Genomic DNA, 12362 nt, shown 5'->3' with positions numbered 1-12362 from the left:
AGTTTAAACATTTGTTATGTTATCTATGTTCTATATTGTGAATAAAATATTGGCTCATGTGATTTGAAAGTCTTTTAGTTTTCATTTTATTCAAATAAAAAAAAAAATGTCCCAGCATTTCCGGAATTCGGGTTGTACTTCAAATGCAAAAATAATATAGTAAACTATAAGTATGATGTTAAGTTCACTTAAAGAAAATTTACAAGTATACTTGCAGTATAAAACTACTAGTAGTGTACTGAGAGTACTTTAAAAAATGTGCTACAAGTATTTAATTAGTAAACTATCAGTATAAGGTTCAGTATAGTTGCAGTAAAATTGTAGTTGTAAACTAGTTGTGTACTCAAAGTTTACTACTGTTACACTTAAAGTATATTTTTATACACTAAAAGTGGGCCAGTTTAGTCCCAAGCAGTATTGAAATAGTACACTTACAAGTATACTACTAGTACATAGATATAAGTATACTTACTACATAAAGCATGCTTAAAAAAATACTTTAATAAAATTAACTTGAAGTATTCTTTTTTTTTTTTATAAGGGAACAACATCAATAAACTATTTTATATATACACATGCACACGGTCAGAGAACTACTAAACTACTTGATGTTTAGGTAATCTTTATCAATGAAATCTCATTGTGGAAATGAGAATCCTTTATAGATGAACAAAGCCTGTACTTCCTGTTTCTCTGCTTTTATCAAGAGATTATAGTTTGACCCACTTGTGGAAAAAACAGCTCTCAGCAAAGTGAAAGTATGTAATTTGAACGAATGTTTACATTGTATCCTGTACATTGTTGTCACTTTACTAGCTACAGTATAGCAAGTGGCAACATGTTTTGCAGCCCTAGCAACAAGCCTGACCTGTTTTGTTTTTATGGTGAACGTAAACTAGATTACAACAAAATGACTGACATTATTGAAGTTTTATTTCTTTTGTTAATAATGACCAGAAGTGTGCTGACAGGGTGATGCTGTTCACAATAACTCCTACTATTCCAAAAGTCAAAATCCACAGTCAAATTATGTGGGTCATTTATAATTTTATTGTCATTTTAATGCAAGTACAACAAGCCAGATCAGTTCACAGGTTGCTTGCTCTTACAATACATGTCAATTAAAAATACAACACATTATTTGGCCTTCCAATCATATCCAGAACATGTCTTTGGTGAAATTCAGAATGATTCCAGATCAGCTTATTTCATTGCATTGGTTTCAGTAGCTTAAATGACGAATTCTGTGAAGTTCCTTAAAGCACCAGTTCGCCAAATTCCATCTTTACTTTTATAGTAACCAATTATTTTACATTATTAAGCTGTATCTTCAATACATGCTAGTAATTTGAAAGATAAAACTGGGGTGTATAGGATGTTCAACACATTAGATCTAGACTATATGCGTTTCCATCTTAACCTTCACTGTATTGATTCTTCAGTAATGAATTCAGCAAGACAAGGAAAGATTTTGAAGTACTGATGAATGGACACAAATGAGTCAATCTGGATACAGTTGTGCTCTCAGTTAATTAGTTTTCAAGCATGATGTTGATCAGACCCGTTCAGTGTTTACAGTCCAAATCTATATAGCAAATGACCCAAACTCCAATTAATATTGACTTAAATAAAAAATACATATAATTACATCCAAAACACAGCATTGAAAAAGGCAATAATGCAGCAGTTAAAACATCCGTAACTTTGTTTACATTTCTATTGGTTCAGGATAAGAGAGGGAGGAGTCATCTCAACAAGAGAAGACACATATAAATGTGAAATCGATCCCTACTGAATACATTGTCCTAAATATGCCTGATGCTGGTACAAAATCTTATATAAGAGTCCTAAATTAGGGAATCAAACCACAATGTTAACTGATCACAATTCATAAATACACCTCAGAGTGATCAAGACTACAGCAGGCCATTCATGATCTGTTTTAAGTGCCATGAGCATCTGGTGCCATGTGTTGAATTAGGTTAATTCTAACCTGGAGAGATTTATGAACCATTATGCTTCTAATGATGCCTTAAAAATAAATAGTACACCTTGAGAAGCTTCTGTTCAATCAAATGTTCCAGAACTGTGAGGTCATTGAGGGTAAATGAGCATTTTTGTGGTTTGGCTTCGATTCAGGTATGTTCAAATATGACTGTTCCAGGACGAAGGAAGACAAAAAAGGCAATGCAATCAAATACAAACGATCATGTCATTATGTTTGGTGCATCTTGACTCAGAAAATAACTCTAAAATAAATATGAGCTACGATTATACAGGACGGAGTTTGGTTTGGTTTATATAAACGTAGTTTTGGACTGAAGAAACGAAAAACACAAATGTACTGGGCCCACATTTTGGTTTCACTTCTGTTGATATGTCACGTAAAATATAAACACATGATGATTCCGTATTCTTCTCAAAAATGTGTTTGTTCTACTAATAAAAAAATTTAGAGCAAGACATGTCCTTTCTACAACAGGCTAACAGTAAATTGTTGTGTTAACATTATTTGTGTCACAGGCACGGACACCCAAAAATTTGATTTAAATTTCTATCATGTACTAGAACAGAAATGCAATAGACAGACAACTCTATAACCCTCTAATATTAAAAAACAAACTTGATTTTCAGGCCTTAGTGACACATGTAGAAACTTAAACCAGTTTTTGGTGTCAGTCAAAGTCGTTTACCACCTTTCACAGGTGACGATATACTAGTTTCAGTCACACAACACAAAACCCTCAACAGTTAAATCAACTACTGTATGAGAACGGAGCGATTAGCTAAGCTAACTAACCTACGCTCTAACCGCTGTGGTGTGTCAGGAGGAACGGTGAATGGAGCCTATGTCTACCGAAGATACATTCAGTCAGGAGTTACTGTGTCATTTTCTTGTGCTGGTTTATTCAACAGTCCGTTTTCATTCAGCCATGTTAGGAAATGTTTCGTTCTCTGTGTGAGCAGCACAAGGTCATCTTTATGTCCACACATTGCGTCGATACAAATTTATGATAGAAACGTCTATTCGAGTTACGTCTTTAGTTATGTACACATCATTGTTGCACTGTGATATTTTCATTTTTATCAAAAAGCAAGAAACAGGACCAACACAAGTACGTTATAGCATCATACACCAAATTTTGCATGCTTTTCTTTACGCGTATGGACTTCAGATTACTTAGAATTGACTTTTAAAGAAGCAATACCAGAAAAATATTCTAAGCTTTCGGGTAGTATTACTCAATGAACGTTCGTGGTACATTTAAAACACTGATTCAGTATCTTACGGTGTGATTGAGACTAATAATCTACCAGAATGTTTGATGGTTTAGTTATAGGTGTGAATACAAACCTTGTTCCTTTTATCTGAAGTCTTATTAAAACAAAACGAGTCTAGCAGTTTATATTCTAAAATGACTTGAAGTTGTCTTAGAGGGCCAAAATGTCTCGATTTCCCTCCCGGGTTTCTGTAGTCAACTCAAAAATATATTATTTCATCCATATCACAGTTTCACCATGAAATAAACTCTGCTTTGAAAATAGAAATGACAAAACAAACCATTCATGTTGAACATGTTTAGCTTCTTTGAAACACATAATTCATTCGGAAAGAATGTGTGACGCTATTCCAAGATTTTAAAACCGCCGATCATGCTCGGCACGGCCACACCCTCATGAATGAAAGCAAAAACTGGGGGATAAAGGAGCTCTCGGTGGACTGCGGATTCTCTTATTAGTGTTCTCTCTCCCTGATGAGAGAGTAGTATGCAAACGTTTTACTACAAACTCCCTATTTACGTGCCGGGTTTGTTGTACATTTTGAACATCGGTCATATAGACATACATACAGTACAAGGGAGAGGGGGCTGCCGTGAAAACCCCAATCGAAAAACAGGAGGCGAGAGGGGAGGGCATGGCCTTGAGACTGAAGAGCCCTCCTCAGTTCATTTGCTCGAAGAATTTGTAAGTGGGGTTTTCATAGCCGTGATTCTGCATCTTATTGAGCTGTCTTTCCTCGGGGGTCAGCATGGGGTCGACCTGCTGGGAAAGAAACAGAGACAGAATCGCTTAAAAAGGAGCATAAGTGAATTTAAATGGGAAAAATTAATGAACAGAAAGATTTTATTAAGTTGGTTAGCAGGCACATCTGAGCAGACTTCCCATATGGGGGGAAACATTTCAAAACACTTAAAAACATTTCAAAATTTAACATTACTAGAGACTATATATGCATATAGAAACATATGTTGCAATCTGTAAATGTATGTATTTCTACTAATACACAAACAGCATCATTATCCATTGCATGCATCATATAATATAAATATAATTGATATAACTGATTTTTAAAAAAATCTTTTTATACAGTATCTACTGATTGACTTATATACATTATATCTTGCAAATAAGACCTTTTTCATAATTGAAATCTCATAACTGCAGCTGTAGATTACACAAATGCAACTTATTTTTTATTTTTAACTTTATTTTCACAAGTATCTTTTTTTTTGCTGCTCTGAAGCAGAAATAGCCCACTGTCTCTTCTCAAAATAATTGCAACTCAAATCATTATTTCATGTCTACTGAAATATTTATTGGGTAGCTAGTCATGCAATCACTGAAAAAGAAACCCTAATCAAGTCTCTGACATTATATATGCTTCATATAGGCCTGTATTTAATCAAATCAAAATATCAGAATGCAAAATGACTAGATATGCAAAACAGGGGTTTGGTTGTTACTTCCTCATGTTCTGTGGAAATCGATAGCCCAATCTAATTGTATTACTTAAAGGGATAGTTCAACAAAAATGAAATTTATCCCATGATTTAATCCCCCTTAAGCCATCCTAGATGTATATAACTATCTTCTTTCAGACAAACACAATTGGAGTTATATTTAAAAATATCCTGGCTCTTCTAGGCCTTATAATGGTAGTGACCCTTTAAATGGGTCATGATATATTTACATGAGGCTGTCACATTAAAAACCACAAACTCAGCCTGAAGCCACAGTGACATCAAGGTTTGACCCCCTTTTCTTGAACGTACTGCTTCAAAAAACAAACCATTTCCACATCCTGTCAGCTGAAGTCTCACCTCTACTATGCCATGGCTGATGGTTCCATATGGCTTACGGCGGACTAGCAACAAGCTGATGACCATCACCATAGCGATGGCCACGGCAACCACCAGCAGCCCCACCATTGCCCCGCGGTTAAATGTCTCCAAAACGTCCGGCTGCTGTGATAGAAAAAAAAATACATATGAGGAAGTGAGCTTCACATTCAGTAGTACTGTATACAAGGAACATATTAGCACCTGAGGGGGCAAAACTTTATTTGTATAAAATGGAAATGCATCCTACTTAATCATCTACTGCTCTATTGTTCTTTTATGCCTGGCAGAACCGTTACAATTCAACTAAGCATATACTGTAGTAAAATTTAGATAAAGTTAGGGTAGGCAATTCTATAGAGGCTAGCAATAGCAAGCTAGATTTGAAAACATAAGATCCTACCCTAAACCGCTAGAATGAGACTGTCTAGTAAGTGCGCATGGCTAAGTCACATGTTCCCGCTCCCATGGTCATGGCATGAAAATACTATTAAAACTTAATTTTGGAAAAATACTTTGTATTAAAAATTTTTATATTAACTGTGTTTCTATTAATGCAATACAGTGAATGACAACCATCTGTGGTCTCCCAGTGACTTACATTACTGGCAGTTTAGTAATAATTAAGTGATTAATTTACACCAAAACAAAAGCTAATTTATGCCTTCATCTCCGAAAACATTATTTGCATTATTTGTGTCTTATATTTTTATAATGTAAGACCAAATGCAATGATTGGATGACAACATTTTTGGTCCTGACACTTCCACGGAAGATAAAGGTAATTTTTTTTTTTAATATTTAGACCACTTCTATTATTTATTGATATCATGATGTGAAGAGAGTTTCAACCAGTATAAAAAGGTGTTAATGCTACGGTACTCTACCTTTAAGTGTCTAAGTATCGGCTTTGCATTTACACTTACTGAACATAAAAGTAGAATGAGAAAAGGTTCGTACAGTAATTTTCCAAGAGCTAAAAGAAGAAAAGCTAAACATTAGACTTCACGAAACAAATGAATTCACAAATTTAGATGCTCACCAGCTCATCTCTCTGGATTCCTGGAGACTTGTAGACCACCTGCTTCAGCTCTACAGAGGTGTTGATCTGAGGAACACAGCAACACTGAGTTAATTGTTTGGGACAGAAAAACATTTTCTACTTCACTTCTACTTAAGCTTGGTATTATTAAGGAGGAATTTAAAAATCTATGTCAGAGAGCATTTTTTATTAGAGGAATATCATCTGTGAAGTTTTTGTTCATTCAAACTCCAGATGGTGACATCCAGTGGTCAAGTTGGAAAACTGCAGAAATCCCATACCGTCTTGTTCAGAATAGCATACTAACATACTACTCTAACATTTACTCCAGTGCATAGTGCATACAGTATACTTTGCATAGTGTGCATATTTTCTCTTTTAATATAATACTTACATTTGACAAAATGTGCGTTTAACAACACTGTGATAATTGTTTTTTTTTATTATTATTATTTTACAATGAAATAGTATTATTACAGTTGTAATATTTCTCATTTTAACATTTATTTAATAATAATAATAATAAGTATTATTATTTTATAATTACATTTATATATAATCACATGGCTGAACTGTGTAGCCAAATTGCAATCATGTTTTTTTTTTTATCAGAAAAAAACATTTCCCCCCTTAAATTATGCAGTCTTAGCTGACATGTAACATAGGGAGGTCATGTGACAACAATGCAGCATAGTAGGTAAAATATAGTATATACTGAGCAGTATTCAGGAAGTACTAAGGTAGTATTACATTCCAAAAATGAGTCACTTCAGTAAGAAAGCACTTGCTGAGCAATACTGTACACAATATACATATAAATGTGATATTTCGTGTCTCTTAGAGCAGATTTTGTCCTAACCTTCTCCTCGTATTCATAAGTTGGCCCTCTCTCAGAGGTGGTGTAGTCATACTCATCTACTGATGACACTGTGGACAGACAGAAGAGAGACCTTACGGTTATTCAACTTCATATACACTATAAATATATAACTAAAAACAAATGTTTATAATATATTACAGGTAGTGTGATCAGAGCTTTAGGATTTACCTTTCTTATCGTTAGGCTGGGGGTCTACATTGCCCAAAAATAAAGAGAAAGGATAGTTAGTATTTTCAGATTGTTAGCAACACTTTTTGTGTTAAGCTCCATTCCCGTCTTCATATTGCATGATTTGTGTATGTGTGCATGTTGTACCGATGCGTGGTGGATAGGGTCGGTTCTGAAAAGCTCTGTCCTCTTCCTCCTCATCATCTCGCTCTTCCTCGCTCTCAGCAGGAAGCAGTTCTTCTGTGGTGCGCGTCTCAGAAAAGGAAGTGGTCATGAGTTCACTGATGTCCCCCCTCTCTGTTCTCACTAACTCCTCTGCACAGACAGACAGATTGAGTGAATCATTTTGAGAACTATTAGAATTTGAGGCAACAAAGGATTCACGAAAACACTTCTTACGGATTTCATCGTGAAGTTTCTCAGCCAGGCCGGGGACCTTATAGAGCAGAGCCAGGCTTTGGTTCATCCTCTCCTCGATCACATGCAGGTGTGTGTACACCTTCAAACACAGAAATTAAATTGCTTTTTCATTCATTTTTCGTGTCATCTGACAAGATCAAGCAATAAATCTGACATGTCTACAATGAGCAACAAGACACATAGAGCATTTGGGAGCACAGTTACGTCACTGCAGTTGGGTGCGCACTCTGGTGGCTGAAAAACAGTGTAGCAAGTGGTGGAAAATAGGCGAGATCAACGGAATAAAGAAAAAAAAAATGTTTTGTTGTGCCTTTGCGATGATCATTACCCTACTATTAAGGCATGAATTTGATGTAAACAATAGATCTACATAATATTCACATATTTAGTTCACAGAGGGCATAATGTATTAGCCCTATAGTTACAGCATAAAATATTTAAACCTATAACATTTAACATAGATAACATTTAAAGGGTTGGGTTTTGTTCTTTGTTTATTTTATTAAAGGTTATTGTTTGAACGTTCGCCGGTTCCCGCCTCCTTCTTCCCCCATCATACGAACTGTGTTACAGTTGGTTCACCCAAAAATTAAAATTCTGTCATTAATTACTCACCCTCATGTCGTTCCAAACCCGTAAGACCTTCATTCATCTTCAGAACACAAATTAAGATATTTTTGATGAAATTTGAGAGATTTCTGTCCCTCCATAGACTGCCTTTGCAACTTGATCTTTGATGCTTCAAAAAGTTAATTGAACATAAACAGCTCATGCTCAACCGCACTTGAATGACGCACGAGAACAAACTTCCTCCAGAAACTCAAACATGCTGTGTAACCAATGAGGTTCATTCTCGTGTGTCATTCAAGTTCGGCTGAGCATCTGTTTATGTTCTCTGATCAATGTTTATATGTGAGTAAAAGCCCAAATTAAACCTGTTAATTATATAAAGCGATCAAGATTAGTTTTCCGATCTCTTTATGAACTTTTTGAAGCGTCAAAGATCAAGTTGCAAAAACAGTCTATGGAGGGACAGACATCTCTCAGATTTCATCAAAAAAAAATCTTAATTTGTGTTCTGAAGATGAACGAAAGTCTTACAGGTTTGGGACGACACAAGGGTGAGTAATTAACAACAGAATTTTCATTTTGGGGTGACTTAACCTTTTAAACCTATGACATTTTTCTCTCACAATTGTGAGAAAGAAGATGACTTTTCTCACAGTTGTGATTTTATGTCTCACAATTCTGAGAAAAAAAGTCAGAATTGCGGGATATAAAGTCACATTTCAGAAAAAAGTCATTTTTCTTCAGATTTTTCATCTTTCTCACAATTGTGAGATATAAACTCTATTCTATACTTTATCCTGTCGTGGAAACAAGCTTCAATAGGCTGCTACTGCAGAACTGTCACTTTCTGTCATCAGATAAGCTCCGCCCACAAAACACATCATTGCTATTTACAAACACCATAATGGTCTATTCCTGTCATGATGTGCTAGGTAGCTCCGCCCACACTGACATCTCACTGGTTCAAAATCCTGCCTCACGTAATCACATATGTGCTGATTCACTGTGATTTTGTCAGGACAGAAAAAATAATTGTCTAGGAAGTCTGGTTAAAATGCAGTGATAAATAAAGACATGAATGGAAGAACAGACAGAGATAGTGTCTCAAACCTGGAATTTCATCTGCTCAGCCTTTTGGGGGTCGGCAGACTCGATGTGCTGGTAATGACGTAGAGTGTGTCGTCGGTCCTTCTGCTCTGCGGCCATATAACGCTTCAGAGCCTGAAGCACACGGTCCGGCTGTGTGTTTGTGTGTGAGGGAGAAGGAGAAAGAAAATAATCTTTTATTCGATTCTGATTTGATCTAACATAAGAAAGAAAAATAATCACACAAATGTCTTGCTTTACTCTTGATGTATTATTACTGATTCTGATGTAGTGTACAAATATACCTATGAAATATACTAATCTTTTCTTGTTCTTCTGTGACAATATTGTTCTATATTACTTTTCCCTTTGCTAATATTACTACTACATTTTTTTTCTTCTGCAAATACTGTATTGTGCTAATGTTCTCGTAGTAGTTCTCAGTTAAAGGGACGGACCTGTGGAGGGTCGCTCTGCACAGCGCTCAGATAGCTCTCCAGAGCCAGTCTGCGGTTGTTATTCAGGGTGGCAACCACACGGGCCAGGTGTGTCTCCACCAGCCTCTGCCTCTCGCCGGCTACCTGCTCCTCAAGGGTCTGTAAAACAGACTGGAAATGCTGGGAAAGAGAGAGAGAGAGAGAGAGAGAAAGGAAGAGAGATGGAGAACGTTTTGAGAATAGTCACAGTAATGACTGTAAACACATGAAGCAGCATTCGCAACACATTTTACATATTGTGAGAGAACAGGATGTTCAACAAGAAAAAAATTTAGGGAAAGACAGATTTTTTATCCAACATGAATGGATTGGAGTGTTAAAAGTGGCATTTCTATAACAAAAAATGGTGTTTGCTCCTGAAACACAGCATACTCTTTTAAAAGAAGAGTTTTCTTCAGGATGTGGAGGATAAAGATCAAGATCACATCATTATTTAATGATAACGCATGCTAAGTCCTCGTGAAACAGCATTTGCAACCCATTTTACTTCAGAAATCTGGAAACGCAGAGTAGAAAAATGTAGGTTGGGACTTGATTTTGTCCTTCAGAACTGATTGGATTGAGACTCTACGGAGCCCTGAACATGACACACAGGAAAAATTATGCATATTGTGGCCACAAATTAAGAATTAATTCCCACAACTTACTAACACATCAGCACATTTTACTAATTTGTTCCTTCATTTTAAAGGGTTAGTTCACCCAAAAATCAGGAAGGAAGCTTCGGAGTGTTATGAATCAGCGTATCGAATCATGATTCGGATCGCGTGTCAAACCGCCAAACTGCTGCAATCACGTGACTTTGGCGCTCTGAACCGCTGATTCAACACGCTGATTCAACACGCTGATTCATAACGCTCCGAAGCTTCATGAAGCAGTGTTTTGAAATCGGCCATCACTATATAAGTCATTATTTTGTTTTTTTTTGGTGCACCAAAAATATTCTCGTCGCTTTATAATATTAATATTGAACCACTGTACTCACATGAACTTTAAATATGTTTTTAGTACATTAATGGATCTTGAGAGAGGAAATGTCATTGCTGGCTTTGCAGGCCTCACTGAGCCATCGGATTTCAACAAAAATATCTTAATTTGTGTTCCGAAGATTAACGAAGGTCTTGTGGGTTTGGAACGACATGAGGGTGAGTAATAAATGACATTATTTTCATTTTTGGTTGAACTAACCCTTTAAGTAAATCATGTGCACAATATAATAATTTGTTTTAGGGTCATTCTACAGAAACGTCCACTTTTTTTTTGTCCCTAGCCTTTACAGAAACATTACACTTGAAAAACACTTTAGGATTGAAACAATATGTTATTTGAACAATTACACCTTCTTGAGCCATCAATGTGACAATATTTGTTTTTTAATTAATTATTAGAATTTCAAGCACCACAGAAGTGCTCGTCCCCACAGTCATGTACAGAGGGAAAGTGCTTTATTTTGAGGTCAGGTTTTCTGCCATTTAAAATACAATAACGTATACATAACTATCAAATGTATGATGTAAATGACATAAAAAAACAAAATGCGGAATAAATTTTATAAAATATATAATGAATGTAGTGGTCCCCTGGAGTTGTATCACTGGTGTTACCATTTAACAAAAATCTCTTATTTTGAAATAAAAATCACAATGACTTCCCTTTTCCTATTTCTTGAAGATCTATGAAGAAAGGCCCATGGAAAGTCCACTGTCTTTTTTTAGTTATCATACATTTTAATCAGAAAATCATAATTTCATATAAAGCTTTCAGTTGAACTCACTGGTATGGCCTACTTTATTGTTAGGGAATTTAAAAAAAAAAAAAAACTAGAATACAAATTTATTAAACTACTTAATTTAGTGAGTATACCATGACTGACAACATGTGGTTTGATGCCTTGCAGCAGCCATTTTGTAAAATGCATTTTTCATGAAAACTGTCACTGGTGTCTCCCGTTTATAGATAAACTTTATTCAAAACTATTCATTTAGTTCAATAGCACTAAGATTACGTGATTCTAACTTTTCTTTCTCATTGTTAATCCTCCTTTGGGCAGGTATGGCTAAATTGAGGGTATGGCTAAGTTGAGTACAGCTGAGACACAGTGACTTTACAGACAGTGTATTTTACAGACATTTTTTAAAATGTTGTTTATGATCTTTTACTGACTGCTTTCACTAAGTGTCAATGATAAGTCTTTGTTTGTATACCAAATGTAACAATTTAGTCTCATGTACTTAATTATAGTTGAAAAATAAGGATCTTTGGTATTATGTACATCACTGGTGGTTCATTGTGTCACTGGTGTTACTGTTTTTTTTGTCTGTCACATTAAATAAAATGTGTCATATGTGACATGGTAATAATTTTACATCCATTAAATTCTGCTACACTCAAGAATTAAGATTTAAATGATTGCATCATTATTTTGCAATATTTTTCAAATATTTTCATTGTTATAGCAAATACAATTGAACTAAAATCATTCAATCACACTTTTAACAAACCTGATTAAAATAAATAACACATGATCTCCTTATTTTTTGCATTATCATTATTTTTCTGTAATTCTGACTGCATGTGCT

The 12362-nt window shown here is 35.2% G+C and overlaps 1 protein-coding gene across 2 annotated transcripts in view; it reads right to left on the bottom strand.

Moving 5' to 3' along the window:
* Window positions 1–1027: 1027 nt before the first annotated feature.
* aplp1 (amyloid beta (A4) precursor-like protein 1) overlaps window positions 1028–12362 on the bottom strand; it is a 65993-nt gene continuing 54658 nt past the window's right edge. The window contains exons 9-17 of one of the 2 annotated variants that reach the window (XM_051862238.1): window positions 9745–9903; window positions 9311–9439; window positions 7610–7709; window positions 7358–7525; window positions 7211–7234; window positions 7022–7089; window positions 6163–6228; window positions 5103–5246; window positions 1028–4044 (exon numbers count right to left, since the gene is read on the bottom strand). In XM_051862238.1, the coding sequence (XP_051718198.1) occupies window positions 3943–4044; window positions 5103–5246; window positions 6163–6228; window positions 7022–7089; window positions 7211–7234; window positions 7358–7525; window positions 7610–7709; window positions 9311–9439; window positions 9745–9903 (960 nt within the window). In that variant the 3' untranslated portion in view covers window positions 1028–3942. The remainder of the gene's footprint in view (window positions 4045–5102; window positions 5247–6162; window positions 6229–7021; window positions 7090–7210; window positions 7235–7357; window positions 7526–7609; window positions 7710–9310; window positions 9440–9744; window positions 9904–12362) is intronic. The other variant, XM_051862239.1, reaches the window with a different exon arrangement.

This window comes from Ctenopharyngodon idella, chromosome 15 (genome assembly GCF_019924925.1).
Source record: "Ctenopharyngodon idella isolate HZGC_01 chromosome 15, HZGC01, whole genome shotgun sequence".
In the NCBI taxonomy this organism is placed as follows: domain Eukaryota; kingdom Metazoa; phylum Chordata; class Actinopteri; order Cypriniformes; family Xenocyprididae; genus Ctenopharyngodon; species Ctenopharyngodon idella.
Note: the sequence above shows the minus strand (reverse complement) of the source record. Positions and strands in the feature narration are given on the sequence as shown.